At 47.7% G+C, this 23,593-nt stretch overlaps 1 protein-coding gene across 1 annotated transcript in view; it reads right to left on the bottom strand.

Moving 5' to 3' along the window:
* Positions 1-21,717, bottom strand: part of COBL (cordon-bleu WH2 repeat protein) — a 342,443-nt gene extending 320,726 nt beyond the window's left edge. Inside the window, exons 1-2 of the mRNA XM_069958515.1 lie at positions 21,582-21,717; positions 8,061-8,210 (exon numbers count right to left, since the gene is read on the bottom strand). Of these exons, the coding sequence (XP_069814616.1) occupies positions 8,061-8,089 (29 nt within the window). The 5' untranslated portion in view covers positions 8,090-8,210; positions 21,582-21,717. The remainder of the gene's footprint in view (positions 1-8,060; positions 8,211-21,581) is intronic.
* Between the last annotated feature and the right edge of the window lie 1,876 nt (positions 21,718-23,593).

Below are 23,593 nucleotides of genomic sequence, written 5' to 3'. Positions count from 1 at the left end.
GAACCCCTCTTGGGACGTAAAGGGGTTAAATGTGTAATTTTGCCACAACAGAGAACTAAATTTTGATGCAGCAACCTTGGTAAATCTGGGCTAATATGTTTATCACATGTCACATCAGAGAGGCAGGAAGAACTAGTATATGAAAAAGGAGCTGGGATCATGGAGAACTGGGCAGACTTGTCTGTTGGCTTTTGGATCCAAACACAATAAAATAAAATGATTACAGTGGGGAAAATAACTATTTCATACACTTCCAATATTGCAACCTACAAACAATGGAGATGTCTATAACTTTTATAGTAGGAACTAATGTCACAATACCAGAATACCAGAATTATGAGTTTGAAACCTATACCAGCTTATTTTTTTATTTTGATTCTTGATATCAATTCGATACTTAATCAAAGTATAAAAAGAACACCTCCCAGACTGTTTTTATGCCACTAACCGTGTAATAAATCTAATATTTTATCTATAATCGTCAACTCTGTTCTATTAAAGTAATATAATTTATAGGCCTTTCATTTTATTTTAAAACTTTAACCCTTTAAGAACCAAACCAAATTTCATTTTTGGACTTATGTTTTTTTCCTCCTTGTGTTTAAAAGGCCATAGCGCTTGCATTTTTTCACTTGCAGATCCATATGAGCTTTTTTGCACCACCAATTGTACTTTGTAATGATAGGCTTAATTTTTCCATCATTTTTTTACATCATAGTAAAACTGACATGTGATTTATGTTCCTCAAGTCAGTACAATTACAACAATAAGCAACTTATATAACTTTAATTTTATTTTACTGCGTTTAAAAATACAGAATAAAAAAAAAATGTTTTAAATTGCTCTATTACCATTCAACACTTTTATTTTTTTGTCTATGGGGCTATTTGATGTGTCATTTTTGCACCATGATCTGTATATTTTAGTACCTACTGTAGCTTGCGTATATATAAGATTTTTTGAAATTTTTTTATTAAAATTTATCTGGAAGTGATGTGACCAAAAGTCCTGAATTTAGTATTTTGGCAGGTCTTTGTGCTTACGCTGTTTACCTGCGAGATTAGGAATGTAATAATTTAATAGTTCGGGTGATTCCGCACGCAGCTATAGCAAGTATGTTTATGTTATTTTTAATATTTTTTATTTAAAAATAGGAAAAGGGGGTAATTTAAACTTTTATTAGGGATTGGTATTTTTTTACACTAATTTGTAGTCCCCCTGAGAACTACTATGAGCAATACCATGATTGCTCACCTGATTTTTGTAAGCCCTCTCTGCACCCTCTTAATTACAGCATCTAGTACATGGATGTCATGTTGCGATTAATCTAGATTAGTCTAGTTTTTATTAAAAAAAAATAAAGCAGCATAACAATTTATAGAACATGAAAGCAATAAGTCTGGTATGAATCAAAAGAGATGTGTGGGTATGCAGACCCAGTCACAAACATCTAATACCAAAAGAGAAAATTAAAGAAGTCCAGCGAGAATTTTTATTAAAGTATTGTATTGTCCCCCAAAAGTTATACAAATCACCAATATACACTTATTATGGGAAATGCTGATAAAGTGCTTTTTCTCTGCACTTACTACTGCATCAAGGCTTCACTTCCTGGATAAAATGTTAAAGTCACAACCCAACTCCCAGAGCTGAGCGGGCTGTGGCTGCAGGAGAGGATGATGGCAGGGGGACACTGAGGGATACAGTGCACTGGAGGGACACTGAGCATCCCTCTATTAACTTGTTACATTAATTATACCGCCCAATTAATGCCATAAAAAAAAAAAAAATGTCATTTTTTGTTAATCCCGCTCCCTAAAAATATAGAAAACAGCTTTCAAAACGACACATGTACCCAAAAGGTCTACCACTAAAAACGTCAGCTTATGCCGCAAAAAAAATCCCCTCACATAACTCCATTGGCGAAAAAATGTAAATAGTACAGGTCTTATAATACGCAAGACACAAACAGTATTTATAATATAAATGTAATAAACCATAACAAAAGCTATATAAAATAGATATCACTGTAATCGTACCGACCTGATGAATAACGATAACATGTCATATGTGACGTATAGTAAACAGCGTACAAAAAAATGATGAAAAACAGCTGCTAAATTGTGTTTTTTAATTCGTACCACCTCATAAAAAATTAAATACAAAATTATCAGGGTGACACATGTACCTCAGAAAAGTACTGATTGAAATGTCAACTTGTCTTATACAAATATTTTGGCACCCCAAGGCCTAAGTGACATGATATAATGGCTATAAAAAACCTGAAATAAGAAAAGACCCCAAAAATAGACAAGGCTTCTGTCATGTCTGAGGCCTGTGGTTGAGTCAGGTGCGGCCACATATGGGGGATTTCTAGAAACATTGAAACATGGTGAATAAATATTAAGTTCCATTTCTTATTTACTATGTTAGAGCAAAAAATGGATTAAAATGGAATATCTGCCAAAAATTTCAGCGAAACACCTAAAGGGTTAATACACTTATGAAATGTTACTTTGAATACTTTGAGGGGTTTAGTTTTTACAGTGGAGGGACTTATGGGGGTAACTAACATACAGGCCCCACAAATCCACTTCAGAACTGAACTGGTCCCTAAAAAAATCTGAATTTGAAATTTTCCTGAAAATTTGAAAAATCGCTGCAAAATTTCGAACATCCTAAAAATTAAAAGGATGTTAATTTCAGAATAACCGCGATAGTTAAAAGCATTGCAGAGTTATCACTACATAAAGAGAGACAGGTCAGATTTGAAAAATAGGCCCTGGGCATTAAGGCCAAAACAGGCTGAAGTAGGAAGGGGTTAATGCTCTTTTGTTATGATTCGTTACAGTTCATTTGTTCAGAACTGTTCTGCTCATCTATAGGTTTTATACCAAATAACCTTATAACATATATAAGTACCGGGGCCCACAAACCATAACTCTAGTTATGCTGGGCTCCTAGGTTGTGAGTTAATTCCACCACACATCACACCCACTGGACAGGAGGACTTAGCCGTTAGGTGTAAATCTGAGCAGCCTTGTGCAGGGTGATATAGGATATGCTGGGTGACAAGACTACAGTCTACCCCCTCCTTTACACACAGCAGCTGCATAGGAGTCCTCTCTGGTATGTAAACAATCTGCAATAGCCCACAGGCTAAAACCCTGGCAGTAATGCACCCCACCCCTAAAATGTAACTTTTATTGGAGCTATATTAAAAGCAGTGAAATCAAGTTAAAAATGCAATGCTAGGTGTATATTTCAATCACTGGATCCTAATCTGATCCTGTCTCTCCAATACCCAGGGTGCAGCACTGGGAAATTTCTCTCCCTGGCATCCGATGCCATATCTTTCTGATGACGAAACATATTGAAGGGGCAAATATACAGCTTGTAACAGCGATGAGCTAGGGTGAGAAATTTCCCAGTGCTGCACCCTGGGTATTGAAGGGGCAGGACAGGTTAGGATGCAGTGACTGAAATATCCACCTAGCATCGCATTTTTAACTTGATTTCCCTGATTTTAATATAAATACAATAAAAGTTACATTTTAGGGGTAGGGTGCATCACTATTAGGAGTTTAGTGCCACAGGCTTTGGCCTGTGGGCTATTGTATATTGTTTAGGTATGGGTACCTATGACTAACCTGAGAGAGATCCAGTTGTGATTTACTCTCTAATATGTACACTGCTCTCACATATCCAGAGCTGGAAATCCCCAGATACATGTACACAGAATCATATTAGCTTTAGGTTAAGGGACTCCTTTAGTGGATTTATATTTTCTAACAAATTTCCAGCATTTTGAAAATTTTCCAGAATCTATACAGTAACACAATTTGGGAAATGGATGGCTCCGACTAGAGTAAGATTCACTTTGTTGCCCACAGTAACCAATCACAGCTCAGCTTTTATTTAACCAGAGCAATGTGAGAAATAAAAGCTAAGCTGTGTTGGTTGCTATAGAAAACAAGGAGAATTGTACTATAAGACAGAGCGATAAATCTTCTCCCCCCACCGCCTTTCACTGAGACTTTGACGTATTGGTTCTAAATTTGGGGAAGGCTAAAAATTCATGAGGTGGGGAGAACAGGTGCAACTGCTATTTGCGGCCAATACTACATACACTGGAAGAATAAATAAAAAGTTTTCATGAAAACCCTACAGAATGACTAGGAGTTAAATCTTCAGCATATAAATGAGTAATCCCCCCCTTCATTTCAGGGAGGTGGAGGACATATAAAGATTTGCAATTTTATAAATGGGCCCTGTCCCTCAAAGAACAGCGACAGACAATGATCAGCCGAAATCGTTCATGTCGGCTGATCGTTGTCTTCTACTAAACAAGACGATTATCATCCGTGAAGGCCGAATGTGTCCGATAATTGTTTTGTGTAATAGGGTGTAAGGCTGGGTTTACACTGTGTTTTTGCAGTCCGTTTTAAATATTTGCAGTAACGGCCGGGATGATCTTTTCTGTGACCCGACCCGGGTGTCTCACATTGTGTGAACATAGCCTCACAGTGAATTTTTAATTCCGCTACAAGTATGTAAAGCCCCGCTCCCCTTAATCCCTAGACGACCCTGGACGTACCGGTACGTCCTGAGCTATAAAGCGCGCTCCGGAGCGTAAAATATTTAGCGGGCAGTGGTGGGTTAAGGTAGACGGGGCTTTACTGACCTCACAGCGGAATGAAAAATCCACTGCGAGTATGTAAACCAATACAAAATGGCAGGATACAGGATTGTGGAACTCGCAGCTGCGATCCTGTATGCATGTAACTGGCCTAAAACTAAGTTCTGCACACAAGTGGTGCACATCCAAAAATATTTTATTTAGTCAAAGTATAAAAAATTTATAAAAGAAGCATACAAAAGTAGACAATCCTTCTCACAAGACCATGACAGGGTTAAAAACACTTAAAATGCATAATAAGTACCTTGCTTGTGTCCAAGATAGAATACACTAACAACTGACCTCTAAACACAACATGGATAAAGAGTAGTGAAAAAAAAAGTACAATGGTAGAATATAATGCGGTGATAATATCAACCCAAATAACTGTGAAAAAAATGCAATGAAAAAATGTCACCATGTGCAAAGGATAAAGGGGGGGATCAGGTAAGAGAAGCACCCGACTTATTCTGCCATCAACGCAGCCTCATCTCACTCCTGATAACGCAGTTTTGGTGGCGAAACGTGCGGAATCTCCTACCTGCCCCCTCCCTTTATCCTTAAGGGTGCGTTCACACCTACAGGATCCGCAGCAGATCTGCAGCAGATTTGATGGTGCAGATTTGATGCGGTGTTCAGTTATTTAAATGAAATCTGCTGCAGATCTGCTGCAGCAGAAAATATGCTGCCGATCCGGTAAGTGTGAACGTACCCTGACACATAATTGGATTTTTTGCCCATTTTTGGTCTAAATTCTGTTTATGAACCAGTATTTGATAGATAAATATTTTTTGGATGCAACTTTTTTTTTATCTGCCTGTTTTGAATTTTCACCCAAAATTTGCATAATCTGGGATTAGCACCCAATTTATCATTTGCAACTGGTCAAACTGCACAAACTAGTTCAGGCCTACGTCTGGTCAATACCAGGTGAAGTGCTTGCGCAATTTTTCCTTTTTTACTTAGATACATTCACTATGGCAGTGCTACATTTTAATAAATCAGTCAGATGTTGAAACAAAATATGCAGCAATCCTTATTAGTAAATGTCCCCTATAGTGCTTATTGATATAGAAAAAATAAACATATGCTGAAAGGATATTTGTTAGCTGCTACCTAACTAGTAACTTAAGAAAAAGGGTACTCTGACATCAGGTAAAAAAATAAAAAAAAACATACTGCAGAAGAACATAGGATTACCTGTCTGCCCCAGTTCTGAAACTACCAAACATCCACTTGTTATGGTGGTCTTCCTGGTAGTACCTTCTGGTTGTAGAAATGGTGATGTAGAGATGGTGATGAGAAGGTGGATGTAGCCATAAGCGTTATCCATCTTTTCCAGGCAGTCCTCAGGCAGCATCCACCTTCTCCAGGCAGTGGGATTGAAGGGACTATATTCAGGTTCATGCAAAACCTGAACTTTTGTCAGGTTCGCTCCTCTCTAACAGTTGCTTAGTACTACACTTCCCAGAATGCATTGCTTTTCTTCAGCTATCTATTAAAGTCTCTATTACAGGGAGGGTGTCCCTACTTCCCTCGCCAACACTTCTATACAATTTCTTATGCTGGAGTCAAAAACAATTGTCAATACTACAGTCATATGGGATCTCTGAAGTGCCACTGGTGCCTGAGGAGTAACATTTGGTAGATGTGTACAACAGGAATTAATAATAAATGGAATTATTAAAGGTGAACCCTTGTGAAAAAGAAAAATCTGGTGCATGTGCATGGGGTGCGGGAACATAATAAAGAAGTATACTTTCCTGTCACCGTAATCCCAAAGCAGCTCATCAACAGTTTGCTCCTACCCTTCGGTTTATCCTGACTTCCACTGTCATCACGACTCAAAGGTAAATGTCCACTCAGCAAGTCAGTGACTGCAGTGGTGTCTCGCGCCAGTCACTGAGTGGCTGAGAGGGCATTCCTGAGCCGGGGCATGGCATTGCAAGAGCTTCAGATGGCTGGCAGGGGTCCATAAGCGATCATGCAGTACTGCAGGGGCATGGGGATGGATAAATATAACTTATTTATTATCTTCCTAAACACACATTAACCTCCTGCCCTCCGTCCGCACTGATCTTCCTAAGTATACTGTATGCTTTTTCTGCTAAGTGCTCTTCCCTTGAAATAGATATGTATATATACACAGTGGTACCTTGGTTTAAGAGTAACTTGGATTGAGAGTGTTTTGCAAGATGAGCTCACAGTTTTTTAAATTTGTAACTTGGTCTAAGAGCATTGCTTTGGTTTAAGAGCTCCCTGTACTGTGTGGGAGGGTGAGTGGAGGAGGGGCATGGTCTTCACATGGTGGTCTACAGCACTGTACTCTGACCAAGGAAGTCTCCCCCACCTTCCAAATCATAGAAGGTCTACTTCAGGCTGGGGCTTGCATTAGGGGACAGGACTGTGGAGGTAATCTCTTCATAACTGTAACCCCTCTTTGTGCCATCTGCCCTGCTAACTCGTTCATGCTCCCTGCAGTCTCTGTCAGCCCTTGAGTTTCAAATCCTCCCCATTCTTGCTATAATGTGCCTGCACTCACAAATTCTATGTGCTTTTTGGGTGCTTATCTAAAAAATGCCTTAAAGGGGTAGTGCGGCAGTAAAGAATTATTCACAGACTAACACACATTACAAAGTTATACAACTTTGTAATGTATGTTATGTCTGTGAATGGCCCCCTTCCCCGTGTCCCACCACCCCCACCCGTGTACCCGGAAGTGTGGTGCGCTATACATACCTGTCACGTGCCGACCCCTGTCTCTGACCTTCAGCTAGTGACGTCTTCTTCGGGCGGCCGGTGAACAGCTCCAACTGTCTCGAATGCCGGCCGCCCTCTGCAGCGTCATACAATGCTCAGCCGCGATTGGCTGAGCATAACTGTGCTCAGCCAATGGCGGCTGAGCACAGTTGAGACGCGGCAGAGGGGGGATGGGCGGCAGCGACTCGGCCGTCCGTCCGAAGATGACGTTTGGCACAAGATGGCGGACGGCCCTCAACACGGATGAGGTATGTATAATGCACCACACTTCCGGGTACACGGGTGGGGGTGGTGGGACACGGGGAACGGGGCGATTCACAGACATAACATACATTACAAAGTTGTATAACTTTGTAATGTGTGTTATTCTGTGAATAATTTCTGAGCGCCGCACTACCGCTTTAAAAAAAAACAAACCAAAAAAACTCACTTTCCTCTTTCTTAGGGATGGAGGGGGTCTCAGAGGTCAGACCCCTTGCCGATTATAAATTAATGTCCTAGCAATATGCCATCATATTAGGAAATATCCTAGAAAATGATTCCATTCCACAGTTGTAAATCCATCCATTTCTCAGCCATCACACCCAGTTATGTGCTCAGTAATAACAGATGTGCTACTCACCTAATGGGCTGCTTATGTGACATTTCCATGGTGACCTCTTGTAAAATGTTCTTATAAAATCCTTTATTCAATTTGAGAAGTCTACAATCACCATAGTATTGTTTCCCGAGTGCTGTGTTTTGTTACGTGATCCTGGAGTACATCCCTGAGCTGAAAATGAACAAGTATAAAGAAAGCTGTAAGGATTTTATCAGTGTTTCAACTTCTAGCATAGTGAAGATAAAGCTTCATTCACTTATATAACCTTCCAGCAAGTTAAAATAGTCAATTTGGCACGCTACATTACCTCCCTCTCTAAACTCAGAATGGCATGACTAGTTATTCAGAATAGGAGTATCACACATCACAAGCTTTACTCAAAATAAAGAAACACATGTTGATGCTTCAAGTGTGGCACAGCAGCATGTGACTCCTTATCTGGCTCAGGAAGACACACAAATCGAGACATCACAATACCGATCACACAACAGGACTTTCTATAACCCATGCTAAATTAAAGGAGAAGTCCGGTGAAAATTTTTATTAAGGTATTGTATTGCCCCCCAAAGGTTATGCAAATCACCAATATACACTTATTATTGGAAAGGCTTATAAAGGGCTTTTTTCCCTGCACTTACTACTGCATCAAGGCTTCACTTCCTGGATAAAATGGTGATGTCACAAGCAGACTCCCAGAGCTGTGCGGGCTGTGGCTGCTGGAGAGGATGATGGCAGGGGACACTGAGGGACACAGGACACTGGAGGGACACTGAGCATCCCTCTGCCATCATCCTCTCCAGCAGCCACAGCCCGCACAACTCTGGGAGTTGGGTCGTGACATCACCATTTTATCCAGGAAGTGAAGCCTTGATGCAGTAGTAAATGCAGGGAAAAAAGCACTTTGTAAGCATTTCCCGTAACAAGTGTATATTAGTGATTTGTATAACTTTTGGGGGGCAATACAATACTTTAATAAAAATTTTCGCCGGACTTCTCCTTTAAGGAGGCATTCACATATTCTGTGATCATGGTCTGTGCATGGAAGATGAGCAACAGACCAGAATCAAGGTCTGGGAGCCCCGAAAAAGTATAAATGTACTGATATTTTAACATTTAGGCCAAGTTCACATGGCATAAGAGACCGGCCGTTCCAGGACCCGGTCGGGTCACGGAACAGCTGGTCTCTAAAAACATCATCCCGGATGATCTTTCGGCCCGCAGAGTTCTGATGTGGGTGCATCTATGAGCGCCCGCATCAGAACTTCCCACTGCACTCTATGAAGCTTGCAGCCGCACGCTTCATAGTGTGCACTGACATGGTTTTCTACGGCCGCTATTCACATAGCGGCCACAGAAAACTGACACGTCAGTTGTTTGCGGCGCCCCTTGGGGTCCCGGCCGGAGCGTATACTATGTGTATACGCTCCAGCCGGGATCCCATAGACACACGGCCAACGTATTTTCTCGTATTAACTACGGCCATTGTTGCAATCGCCAACAACGGCCGTAGAAATACGAAAAAAAAAAACGTTGTGTGAACATGTCCTTAAACTGTTTCAGAGCTCCCAGGATCATGATGCTAGGAGGTTCGTGATTGTGATCCGCAGCACATCTTCCATGCATAGACAGTAACTACAAAACATGTGAATGCCCCCTAAATCTGTGGTAGATTTCAGCTATTTATTTATATCGAATAAACATGTAGCATAAAATATACAGCTTAATATCTAGCAACAGCTTACTTTCCCTATAGGGCCACCACAGTGAAAACAAAGCTTTACATAGTGCCTGGTCAAATCAATGTGCCATCAGTATAATTCAGGGCAGCACCATAGTAAGCGTGGTATTACACGGAACGATTATCGTTCGAAAAATCGTTAAATCGTTCGAATTTGAACAATAATCATTTAGTGTACTAGCAGACAATGATAAAACGACCAATGAATTTGGACCTATTTTTATCATTGACCGTTTGCAAACCGTTCGCATGTAATAAGACATCTTTTGGTCGTTTGCAATAGCGGCAAACGCAGTGGCGACGACAGGACGAACGCAATAACAATCATAAGTAACGATCATCGTTCCATTTAATTGGGTAAACGATTTCAGGTCTTTTGCCACAGCGATCATTTAAGTTTGTTTATCGTTAATCGACGAAAAATTTTACTCCAGCATGCTCGAGTCCGATTATTCAGCATTTGAATACCGGTGGCTGAAGAAGTTGGATACAGCTCTAGGAAGTCCTGAAAAACAAGGATGCAGTCTGTATTCATGTTTTCCCAGACATCCTAGGGCCATGTTCTCATAGGATAAGACAACGGCCATTATTTGACACATGTAAGATAATGGCCATAAGATGAACATGACTTTATTTTAATTGGAATGAGGGCACACTTGGCGCACTTCAATCAGCCATAGACCACAATGTTAGGTACGGCTGTGAGTAAAGGCTATAGACCTGTCAGTTATTTTGTGCAGCTACAGAGAACACGGGCCATAGTTTATACAGTGAGTATACACTACGGCCTTGATTCCATACACTGTAATGTAATTGATCAATGTCATTAAACAACGGCCGTTGTCGCAACCTGCAACAATGCCAAAATACAGTGTTTCAACATGGCCATGAGCTGCATACAACTTTTTAGCCACGGGTATTCAAATGCCGAACAACGGAACTCGAACATGCTGGAGTTGCACCCATCTCTAGTGAGCACATCTCTAAACAGTTATGCTAAAATGGCTGCTGTCACTTCAAGTCTTCTGCAGAACTATTTTACCTATAAGAGATAAGAGAAATCATGCCATCTGGGCACAGAGTAGGGCACTAAATATTTTTTGTTCTGGGTTTATAATTTTAATAAGCATAAACTAGAGTAGCATCATAACAGAATGGGAATAGGCAGTGGTGCAGCTATAGGGTTTGCAGGGGTTGCAGCTATGACTGGGCCCATACATTAGAGCCCCCCCCCCCCCCATCACCTCTTTAAAGTTGACTGCTTATCCCTAACTTGCTCAAATTCAGTTCCAATGCTCAGCAGTATGTGGAGGTGTGTGCAGCAGCACTGACAGGGGCAGGTGTCACACAGGCTGGAGATCAGAGAAGTAAAGTCATAAAACAAGGGCTGCATTGACATGAGCAAAGGACATAAGACCTGTGTGTTTACAATTGCTCTCATTTTGGTATCTGCCTATCATGTTCACCAACAAGTGTTAAAAATAGGCCACAAAAATGCACCAAAAAAACACTCACAAGTTAACAAAGATTTCCTAACCATGCCGTGTTGCTGGGATTATCGGAAATATTGCATTTTTTTGTGAATAAATGAGGCATGGTTTTGGACGTCAGAATGGTCTCTGGCTCCCACTGATTTCAATGAGAGGAAAAACTATATGATTAGGCAGAAATGACCAAAAGAAGAAGTGATAATTCACAAGTGAAAATTCACTTCTTCCCTCAGCATAGCTATGAAATCGCATTTCTTTGAAAAGAAACTTGTTTTATAACTAAATCAATGGAAGATGGATAAAAGGTTTAAAACACACCTTTTTGTGGCAAAAAAAATTGTCACCTCATAGACATTTTTTTGTACATGTCTACATCATCACAAGACGGTTCACACTCTCCAAAAATGAAAATGTGTCCAGGATAAAGCCATGGAATGGAGAAGCAGGGGCTATCTGACACCCTACACCCATCTGTGAAGGAACAAGGTGCCAGGGATAGCTGGCATCATTCACACACTGCACAAAAACTTTCATAAACCAGGCTGATGGTCCCAGCCACCTCAGGTCAACTAGCACCCTGTGACTGTGCAGCCCACCTTACATAGGCTGGTTCTGAATATTTAATTTCAATATGCTTCAATATTTAATTTCTTCTTTACAACTTACCCTGACATCACCACTTGCACATGATAAAATTCGCTGAAGAGAGAAGTTTAGCATATAAATTATTGCAAATAAAGTCCACGGCCCATCCGGGATAGTATAGTTAGTCCATGTTCACATAGGGACATCAGCTGCACTAAACTCCTCTGTTCAGAGTATTTTATCATTTGCAGTGAAGTCATGTTATATTGTGAAAAAAAGATTAAATATTGAATCAGCATTTATGTTGGTGTGTCTCTTTTCATTGGGTAGTGGGACACTGTTCACACACGTTGAAAGGAGACAGCGCAGTGTGACCCAAACATAGGCTGGTCTTGACCCATACATAGCCTAGACTTCTTAACCCATACACAGGCTAGTCCCGACCCGTACACTGGCTGCTCCTGACCTGTACATAGGCTGCTCCTGACCTGTACACTGGCTGCTCCTGACCTGTACATAGGCTGTTCCTGACCCGTACACTGGCTGCTCCTGACCCGTACATAGGCTGCTCCTGGCCTGTACATAGGCTGCTCCTGACCTGTACATAGGCTGCTCCTGACCTGTACATAGGCTGTTCCTGACCCGTACACTGGCTGCTCCTGACCCGTACATAGGCTGCTCCTGGCCTGTACATAGGCTGCTCCTGACCCGTACATAGGCTGCTCCTGGCCTGTACATAGGCTGCTCCTGACCTGTATATAGGCTGCTCCTGACCCGTACATAGGCTGCTCCTGACCTGTACATAGGCTGCTCCTGACATAGGCTGCTCCTGTCCCGTACATAGGCTGCTCCTGACCTGTACACTGGCTGCTCCTGACCTGTACATAGGCTGTTCCTGACCCGTACACTGGCTGCTCCTGACCCGTACATAGGCTGCTCCTGTCCTGTACATAGGCTGCTCCTGGCCTGTACATAGGCTGCTCCTGACCTGTACATAGGCTGCTCCTGACCTGTACATAGGCTGCTCCTGACCCGTACATAGGCTGCTCCTGACCTGTACATAGGCTGCTCCTGACATAGGCTGCTCCTGTCCCGTACATAGGCTGCTCCTGACCTGTACACTGGCTGCTCCTGACCTGTACATAGGCTGTTCCTGACCCGTACACTGGCTGCTCCTGACCCGTACATAGGCTGCTCCTGTCCTGTACATAGGCTGCTCCTGACCTGTACATAGGCTGCTCCTGACCTGTACATAGGCTGCTCCTGACCTGTACATAGGCTGCTCCTGACCCGTACATAGGCTGCTCCTGACCTGTACATAGGCTGCTCCTGACATAGGCTGCTCCTGTCCCGTACATAGGCTGCTCCTGACATAGGCTGCTCCTGTCCCGTACACTGGCTGCTCCTGACCTGTACATAGGCTGCTCCTGACCCGTACACTGGCTGCTCCTGACCTGTACACTGGCTGCTCCTTACCCGTACACTGGCTGCTCCTTACCCGTACACTGGCTGCTCCTTACCCGTACACTGGCTGCTCCTGACCCGTACACTGGCTGCTCCTGACCTGTACACAGGCTGCTCCTGTCCTGTACATAGGCTGCTCCTGACCTATACATAGGCTGCTCCTGACCTGTACATAGGCTGCTCCTGACCTGTACATAGGCTGCTCCTGACATAGGCTGCTCCTGTCCCGTACATAGGCTGCTCCTGGCCTGACATAGGCTGGTCCTGAAGTAGGCTGCTCCTGACCTGTACATAGGCTGCTCCTGACCTGTACATAGGCTGCTCCTGACCCGTACATAGCCTGCTCCTGACCTGTACATAGGCTGCTCCTGACATAGGCTGCTCCTGACATAGGCTGCTTCTGACCCGTACATAGGCTGCTCCTGTCCCGTACACTGGCTGCTCCTGACCAGACATAGGCTGCTCCTGTTCCGTACATAGGCTGCTCCTGTTCCGTACATAGGCTGCTCCTGACCTGTACATAGGCTGCTCCTGACCTGTACGTAGGCTGCTCCTGACCTGTACGTAGGCTGCTCCTGACCTGTACGTAGGCTGCTCTTGACCTGTGCAAAGGCTGCTCCTGACCTGTACATAGGCTGCTCCTGACTTGACATAGACTGCTCCTGACCTGTACATAGGCTGCTCCTGACCTGACATAGGCTGCTCCGGACCTATACATAGGCTGCTCCTGACCTGTACATAGGCTGCTCCTGACCAGACATAGGCTGCTTCTGTTCCGTACATAGGCTGCTCCTGACCTGTACATAGGCTGCTCCTGTTCCGTACATAGGCTGCTCCTGACCTGTACATAGGCTGCTCCTGACCTGTACGTAGGCTGCTCCTGACCTGTACGTAGGCTGCTCCTGACCTGTACGTAGGCTGCTCTTGACCTGTGCAAAGGCTGCTCCTGACCTGTACACTGGCTGCTCCTAACCCGTACACTGGCTGCTCCTGACCTGTACATAGGCTGCTCCTGACCTGTACATAGGCTGCTCCTGACCTGACATAGGCTGCTCCGGACCTATACATAGGCTGCTCCTGACCTGTACATAGGCTGCTCCTGACCAGACATAGGCTGCTTCTGTTCCGTACATAGGCTGCTCCTGACCTGTACATAGGCTGCTCCTGACCCGTACATAGGCTGCTCCTGACCTGTACATAGGCTGCTCCTGTCCCGTACATAGGCTGCTCCTGACCTGTACATAGGCTGCTCCTGACCTGTACATAGGCTGCTCCTGACCAGACATAGGCTGCTTCTGTTCCGTACATAGGCTGCTCCTGACCTGTACATAGGCTGCTCCTGACCTGTACATAGGCTGCTCCTGACCCGTACATAGGCTGCTCCTGACCAGACATAGGCTGCTCCTGTCCCGTACATAGGCTGCTCCTGACCTGTACATAGGCTGCTCCTGACCTGTACATAGGCTGCTCCTGACCCGTACATAGGCTGCTCCTGACCCGTACATAGGCTGCTCCTGACCCGTACATAGGCTGCTCCTGACCCGTACATAGGCTGCTCCTGATCTGTACATAGGCTGCTCCTGACCCGTACATAGGCTGCTCCTGACCCGTACATAGGCTGCTCCTGACCCGTACATAGGCTGCTCCTGACCTGTACATAGGCTGCTCCTGACCTGTACATAGGCTGCTCCTGACCCGTACATAGGCTGCTCCTGACCCGTACATAGGCTGCTCCTGACCCGTACATAGGCTGCTCCTGACCTGTACATAGACTGCTCCTGACCTGTACACTGGCTGCTCCTGACCTGTACATAGGCTGCTCCTGACCTGTACATAGGCTGCTCCTGACCTGTACACTGGCTGCTCCTGACCTGTACATAGGCTGCTCCTGACCTGTACATAGGCTGTTCCTGACCTGTACATAGGCTGCTCCTGACCCGTACATAGGCTGCTCCTGACCAGACATAGGCTGCTCCTGTCCCGTACATAGGCTGCTCCTGACCTGTACATAGGCTGCTCCTGACCCGTACATAGGCTGCTCCTGACCCGTACATAGGCTGCTCCTGACCCGTACATAGGCTGCTCCTGACCCGTACATAGGCTGCTCCTGACCCGTACATAGGCTGCTCCTGACCTGTACATAGGCTGCTCCTGACCTGTACACTGGCTGCTCCTGACCTGTACATAGGCTGCTCCTGACCCGTACATAGGCTGCTCCTGACCAGACATAGGCTGCTCCTGTCCCGTACATAGGCTGCTCCTGACCTGTACATAGGCTGCTCCTGACCTGTACATAGGCTGCTCCTGACCCGTACATAGGCTGCTCCTGACCCGTACATAGGCTGCTCCTGACCCGTACATAGGCTGCTCCTGACCCGTACATAGGCTGCTCCTGACCCGTACATAGGCTGCTCCTGACCCGTACATAGGCTGCTCCTGACCTGTACATAGGCTGCTCCTGACCCGTACATAGGCTGCTCCTGTCCCGTACATAGGCTGCTCCTGACCTGTACATAGGCTGCTCCTGACCTGTACATAGGCTGCTCCTGTCCCGTACATAGGCTGCTCCTGGCCTGACATAGGCTGGTCCTGACCTGTATATAGGCTGCTCCTGACCTGTACATAGGCTGCTCCTGACCTGTACATAGGCTGCTCCTGACATAGGCTGCTCCTGACCAGACATAGGCTGCTTCTGTTCCGTACATAGGCTGCTCCTGACCTGTACATAGGCTGCTCCTGACCTGTACATAGGCTGCTCCTGACCCGTACATAGGCTGCTCCTGACCAGACATAGGCTGCTCCTGTCCCGTACATCGGCTGCTCCTGACCTGTACATAGGCTGCTCCTGACCTGTACATAGGCTGCTCCTGACCCGTACATAGGCTGCTCCTGACCCGTACATAGGCTGCTCCTGACCCGTACATAGGCTGCTCCTGACCCGTACATAGGCTGCTCCTGATCTGTACATAGGCTGCTCCTGACCCGTACATAGGCTGCTCCTGACCCGTACATAGGCTGCTCCTGACCCGTACATAGGCTGCTCCTGACCTGTACATAGGCTGCTCCTGACCTGTACATAGGCTGCTCCTGACCCGTACATAGGCTGCTCCTGACCCGTACATAGGCTGCTCCTGACCTGTACATAGGCTGCTCCTGACCTGTACATAGGCTGCTCCTGACCTGTACACTGGCTGCTCCTGACCTGTACATAGGCTGCTCCTGACCTGTACATAGGCTGCTCCTGACCTGTACACTGGCTGCTCCTGACCTGTACATAGGCTGCTCCTGACCTGTACATAGGCTGTTCCTGACCTGTACATAGGCTGCTCCTGACCCGTACATAGGCTGCTCCTGACCAGACATAGGCTGCTCCTGTCCCGTACATAGGCTGCTCCTGACCTGTACATAGGCTGCTCCTGACCCGTACATAGGCTGCTCCTGACCCGTACATAGGCTGCTCCTGACCCGTACATAGGCTGCTCCTGACCCGTACATAGGCTGCTCCTGACCCGTACATAGGCTGCTCCTGACCCGTACATAGGCTGCTCCTGACCTGTACATAGGCTGCTCCTGACCTGTACACTGGCTGCTCCTGACCTGTACATAGGCTGCTCCTGACCTGTACATAGGCTGTTCCTGACCCGTACATAGGCTGCTCCTGACCCGTACATAGGCTGCTCCTGACCAGACATAGGCTGCTCCTGTCCCGTACATAGGCTGCTCCTGACCTGTACATAGGCTGCTCCTGACCTGTACATAGGCTGCTCCTGACCCGTACATAGGCTGCTCCTGACCCGTACATAGGCTGCTCCTGACCCGTACATAGGCTGCTCCTGACCCGTACATAGGCTGCTCCTGACCCGTACATAGGCTGCTCCTGACCCGTACATAGGCTGCTCCTGACCTGTACATAGGCTGCTCCTGACCCGTACATAGGCTGCTCCTGTCCCGTACATAGGCTGCTCCTGACCTGTACATAGGCTGCTCCTGACCTGTACATAGGCTGCTCCTGTCCCGTACATAGGCTGCTCCTGGCCTGACATAGGCTGGTCCTGACCTGTATATAGGCTGCTCCTGACCTGTACATAGGCTGCTCCTGACCTGTACATAGGCTGCTCCTGACATAGGCTGCTCCTGACATAGGCTGCTCCTGACCTGTACACTGGCTGCTCCTGACCTGTACATAGGCTGCTCCTGACCTGTACATAGGCTGCTCCTGACCTGTACATAGGCTGCTCCTGACCTGTACATAGGCTGCTCCTGACCTGTACATAGGCTGCTCCTGACCTGTACATAGGCTGCTCCTGACCTGTACATAGGCTGCTCCTGACCTGTACATAGGCTGCTCCTGACCTGTACACTGGCTGCTCCTGACCTGTACATAGGCTGCTCCTGACCTGTACATAGGCTGCTCCTGACCTGTACACTGGCTGCTCCTGACCTGTACATAGGCTGCTCCTGACCTGTACATAGGCTGTTCCTGACCTGTACATAGGCTGCTCCTGACCCGTACATAGGCTGCTCCTGACCAGACATAGGCTGCTCCTGTCCCGTACATAGGCTGCTCCTGACCTGTACATAGGCTGCTCCTGACCCGTACATAGGCTGCTCCTGACCCGTACATAGGCTGCTCCTGACCCGTACATAGGCTGCTCCTGACCTGTACATAGGCTGCTCCTGACCCGTACATAGGCTGCTCCTGACCCGTACATAGGCTGCTCCTGACCTGTACATAGGCTGCTCCTGACCTGTACACTGGCTGCTCCTGACCTGTACATAGGCTGCTCCTGACCTGTACATAGGCTGCTCCTGACCCGTACATAGGCTGCTCCTGACCCGTACATAGGCTGCTCCTGACCAGACATAGGCTGCTCCTGTCCCGTACATAGGCTGCTCCTGACCTGTACATAGGCTGCTCCTGACCCGTACATAGGCTGCTCCTGACCCGTACATAGGCTGCTCCTGACCCGTACATAGGCTGCTCCTGACCCGTACATAGGCTGCTCCTGACCCGTACATAGGCTGCTCCTGACCCGTACATAGGCTGCGTCTGACCTATACATAGGTTGCTCCTGACCTGTACATAGGCTGCTCCTGACCCGTACATAGGCTGCTCCTGTCCCGTACATAGGCTGCTCCTGACCTGTACATAGGCTGCTCCTGACCTGTACATAGGCTGCTCCTGTCCCGTACATAGGCTGCTCCTGGCCTGACATAGGCTGGTCCTGACCTGTATATAGGCTGCTCCTGACCTGTACATAGGCTGCTCCTGACCTGTACATAGGCTGCTCCTGACATAGGCTGCTCCTGTCCCGTACATAGGCTGCTCCTGACATAGGCTGCTTCTGTTCCGTACATAGGCTGCTCCTGACCTGTACATAGGCTTCTCCTGTCCTGTACATAGGCTGCTCCTGACCTGTACATAGGCTGCTCCTGACCTGTACATAGGCTGCTCCTGTCCTGTACATAGGCTGCTCCTGTCCTGTACATAGGCTGCTCCTGACCTGTACACTGGCTGCTCCTGACCTGTACATAGGCTGCTCCTGACCTGTACATAGGCTGCTCCTGACCTGTACATAGGCTGCTCCTGTCCTGTACATAGGCTGCTCCTGTCCTGTACATAGGCTGCTCCTGACCTGTACATAGGCTGCTCCTGACCTGTACATAGGCTGTTCCTGACCTGTACATAGGCTGCTCCTGACCCGTACATAGGCTGCTCCTGACCAGACATAGGCTGCTCCTGTCCCGTACATAGGCTGCTCCTGACCTGTACATAGGCTGCTCCTGACCCGTACATAGGCTGCTCCTGACCCGTACATAGGCTGCTCCTGACCCGTACATAGGCTGCTCCTGACCCGTACATAGGCTGCTCCTGACCCGTACATAGGCTGCTCCTGACCCGTACATAGGCTGCTCCTGACCTGTACATAGGCTGCTCCTGACCTGTACACTGGCTGCTCCTGACCTGTACATAGGCTGCTCCTGACCTGTACATAGGCTGTTCCTGACCCGTACATAGGCTGCTCCTGACCCGTACATAGGCTGCTCCTGACCAGACATAGGCTGCTCCTGTCCCGTACATAGGCTGCTCCTGACCTGTACATAGGCTGCTCCTGACCTGTACATAGGCTGCTCCTGACCCGTACATAGGCTGCTCCTGACCCGTACATAGGCTGCTCCTGACCCGTACATAGGCTGCTCCTGACCCGTACATAGGCTGCTCCTGACCCGTACATAGGCTGCTCCTGACCCGTACATAGGCTGCTCCTGACCTGTACATAGGCTGCTCCTGACCCGTACATAGGCTGCTCCTGTCCCGTACATAGGCTGCTCCTGACCTGTACATAGGCTGCTCCTGACCTGTACATAGGCTGCTCCTGTCCCGTACATAGGCTGCTCCTGGCCTGACATAGGCTGGTCCTGACCTGTATATAGGCTGCTCCTGACCTGTACATAGGCTGCTCCTGACCTGTACATAGGCTGCTCCTGACATAGGCTGCTCCTGACATAGGCTGCTCCTGACCTGTACACTGGCTGCTCCTGACCTGTACATAGGCTGCTCCTGACCTGTACATAGGCTGCTCCTGACCTGTACATAGGCTGCTCCTGACCTGTACATAGGTTGCTCCTGACCTGTACATAGGCTGCTCCTGACCCGTACATAGGCTGCTCCTGACCTGTACATAGGCTGCTCCTGACCTGTACATAGGCTGCTCCTGACCTGTACACTGGCTGCTCCTGACCTGTACATAGGCTGCTCCTGACCTGTACATAGGCTGCTCCTGACCTGTACACTGGCTGCTCCTGACCTGTACATAGGCTGCTCCTGACCTGTACATAGGCTGTTCCTGACCTGTACATAGGCTGCTCCTGACCCGTACATAGGCTGCTCCTGACCAGACATAGGCTGCTCCTGTCCCGTACATAGGCTGCTCCTGACCTGTACATAGGCTGCTCCTGACCCGTACATAGGCTGCTCCTGACCCGTACATAGGCTGCTCCTGACCCGTACATAGGCTGCTCCTGACCCGTACATAGGCTGCTCCTGACTCGTACATAGGCTGCTCCTGACCCGTACATAGGCTGCTCCTGACCTGTACATAGGCTGCTCCTGACCTGTACACTGGCTGCTCCTGACCTGTACATAGGCTGCTCCTGACCTGTACATAGGCTGTTCCTGACCCGTACATAGGCTGCTCCTGACCCGTACATAGGCTGCTCCTGACCAGACATAGGCTGCTCCTGTCCCGTACATAGGCTGCTCCTGACCTGTACATAGGCTGCTCCTGACCCGTACATAGGCTGCTCCTGACCCGTACATAGGCTGCTCCTGACCCGTACATAGGCTGCTCCTGACCCGTACATAGGCTGCTCCTGACCCGTACATAGGCTGCTCCTGACCCGTACATAGGCTGCGTCTGACCTATACATAGGTTGCTCCTGACCTGTACATAGGCTGCTCCTGACCCGTACATAGGCTGCTCCTGTCCCGTACATAGGCTGCTCCTGACCTGTACATAGGCTGCTCCTGACCTGTACATAGGCTGCTCCTGTCCCGTACATAGGCTGCTCCTGGCCTGACATAGGCTGGTCCTGACCTGTATATAGGCTGCTCCTGACCTGTACATAGGCTGCTCCTGACCTGTACATAGGCTGCTCCTGACATAGGCTGCTCCTGTCCCGTACATAGGCTGCTCCTGACATAGGCTGCTTCTGTTCCGTACATAGGCTGCTCCTGACCTGTACATAGGCTTCTCCTGTCCTGTACATAGGCTGCTCCTGACCTGTACATAGGCTGCTCCTGACCTGTACATAGGCTGCTCCTGTCCTGTACATAGGCTTCTCCTGTCCTGTACATAGGCTGCTCCTGACCTGTACACTGGCTGCTCCTGACCTGTACATAGGCTGCTCCTGACCTGACATAGGCTGCTCCTGACCTGTACATAGGCTGCTCCTGTCCTGTACATAGGCTGCTCCTGACCTGTACATAGGCTGCTCCTGACCTGTACATAGGCTGCTCCTGACCTGTACATAGGCTGCTCCTGTCCCGTACACTGGAGACCCGTACACAGCATAGTCCTCGTAAATCACATATACACCATACGGCCCCCTGCAGGTCCCTACCTACTCCCAGCAACCCTGCCCAGACAACACAAGCACATGGTAACAGGACACCACACAACACATACGGCCGGGGCACGGCGGGCAACAGGTGGCTGTCCCTGCTATCAGCTCCGGCTACAGTCTCCGGTACCGGGAACCTACCTGACAGCGGCACAGGACAGTGTGGCGGATTAGAGACTGTCTTTTGGCAAGTAGAGTTCCCCTCAGCTGTCACCCGGCGGGGACCGGAGCCTGTGGTTATCAGCCCCGCGCCCCCTCCCACCTCGCACTGTTGTCTCCCTGTAATCTCCAGAGACTGGAGCCCTTCCCCCGCCCCTTGGCAGCAGCTGCCAGCCCTGTGTGTAAGAGCAGCTTACTTTCCCAAGCCCTCCCCTCCAAGCTGTAACCCTCCAGCGGGTGTCCGTCAGTCCGGGGAGGGCTGCTGCTGGCATTGTACTGAGGGGCACACTGCTCGTCTGTATGGAGGTCAGTGCTGCGCAGAGGGGACGGGGACAGTGCGGGGGGTAACCACCCTGGAACAGAAAGACGACAGTAATCCTCTATACTCTGACCATACTGTGCACGCATACACACCGAGTCACACCGTGCGTATACAGTCACACATGAAGCCACACACTGCACACATGAAGCCATACACTGCACGCATGAAGTAACACAGTGCACAGATGAAGTAACACAGTGCACAGATGAAGACACACAGTGCACAGATGAAGTCACACAGTGCACAGATGAAGTCACACAGTGCACACATTAACCCATACAGTGCACACATAAAGTCACACAGTGCACACATGAAGACACACACTGCACACATGAAGTAACACACTGCACAGATGAAGTAACACAGTGCACAGATGAAGTCACACCGTGCGTATACAGTTACACATGAAGTCACACAGTGCACACATGAAGCCACACAGTGCACACATGAAGCCACACAGTGCACACATGAAGTAACACAGTGCACGCATGAAGTCACGCCGTGCGTATACAGTCACACACAAAGCCATACACTGCACGCATGAAGTCACACAGTGCACACATGAAGCCACACAGTGCACCCATGAAGTAACACAGTGCACGCATGAAGTCACGCTGTGCGTATACAGTCACACACAAAGCCATACACTGCACGCATGGACCCACACAGTGCACACATGAAGTAACACAGTGCACACATGAAGACACACACTGCACACATGAAGACACACACTGCACACATGAAGTAACACAGTGCACAGATGAAGTAACACAGTGCACACATGAAGTAACACAGTGCACACATTAACCCATACAGTGCACACATAAAGTCACACAGTGCACACATGAAGACACACACTGCACACATGAAGTAACACACTGCACAGATGAAGTAACACAGTGCACAGATGAAGTCACACCGTGCGTATACAGTTACACATGAAGCCACACAGTGCACACATGAAGCCACACAGTGCACACATGAAGCCACACAGTGCACACATGAAGCCACACAGTGCACACATGAAGTAACACAGTGCACGCATGAAGTCACGCCGTGCGTATACAGTCACACACAAAGCCATACACTGCACGCATGAAGTCACACAGTGCACACATGAAGCCACACAGTGCACACATGAAGCCACACAGTGCACCCATGAAGTAACACAGTGCACCCATGAAGTAACACAGTGCACACATGAAGTAACACAGTGCACGCATGAAGTCACGCTGTGCGTATACAGTCACACACAAAGCCATACACTGCACGCATGGACCCACACAGTGCACACATGAAGTAACACAGTGCACACATGAAGCCACACACTGCACGCATGAAGACACACAGTGCACACATGAAGTAACACAGTGCACAGATGAAGTCACACACTGCAGACATGAAGTCACACAGTGCACACATGAAGTCACACAGTGCACACATTAACCCATACAGTGCACACATGAAGCCACACAGTGAACACATAAAGTCATACACTGCACACATGAACCCATACAGTCCACACATGAAGCCACACATGAAGTAACACAGTGCGCACATGAACCCATACAATGCGCACATGAAGCCACATAGTGTGCTCATGAACCCATACAGTGCACACATTAAGCCACACACTGAGTAACACAGTGCACACATGAAGTCACACAGTGCA

The sequence above is a fragment of the Dendropsophus ebraccatus genome, chromosome 2, assembly GCF_027789765.1.
Source record: "Dendropsophus ebraccatus isolate aDenEbr1 chromosome 2, aDenEbr1.pat, whole genome shotgun sequence".
NCBI lineage: Eukaryota > Metazoa > Chordata > Amphibia > Anura > Hylidae > Dendropsophus > Dendropsophus ebraccatus.
The sequence above is the reverse complement of the archived record's forward strand: the minus strand, read 5'-3'. Positions and strand labels throughout refer to the sequence as shown.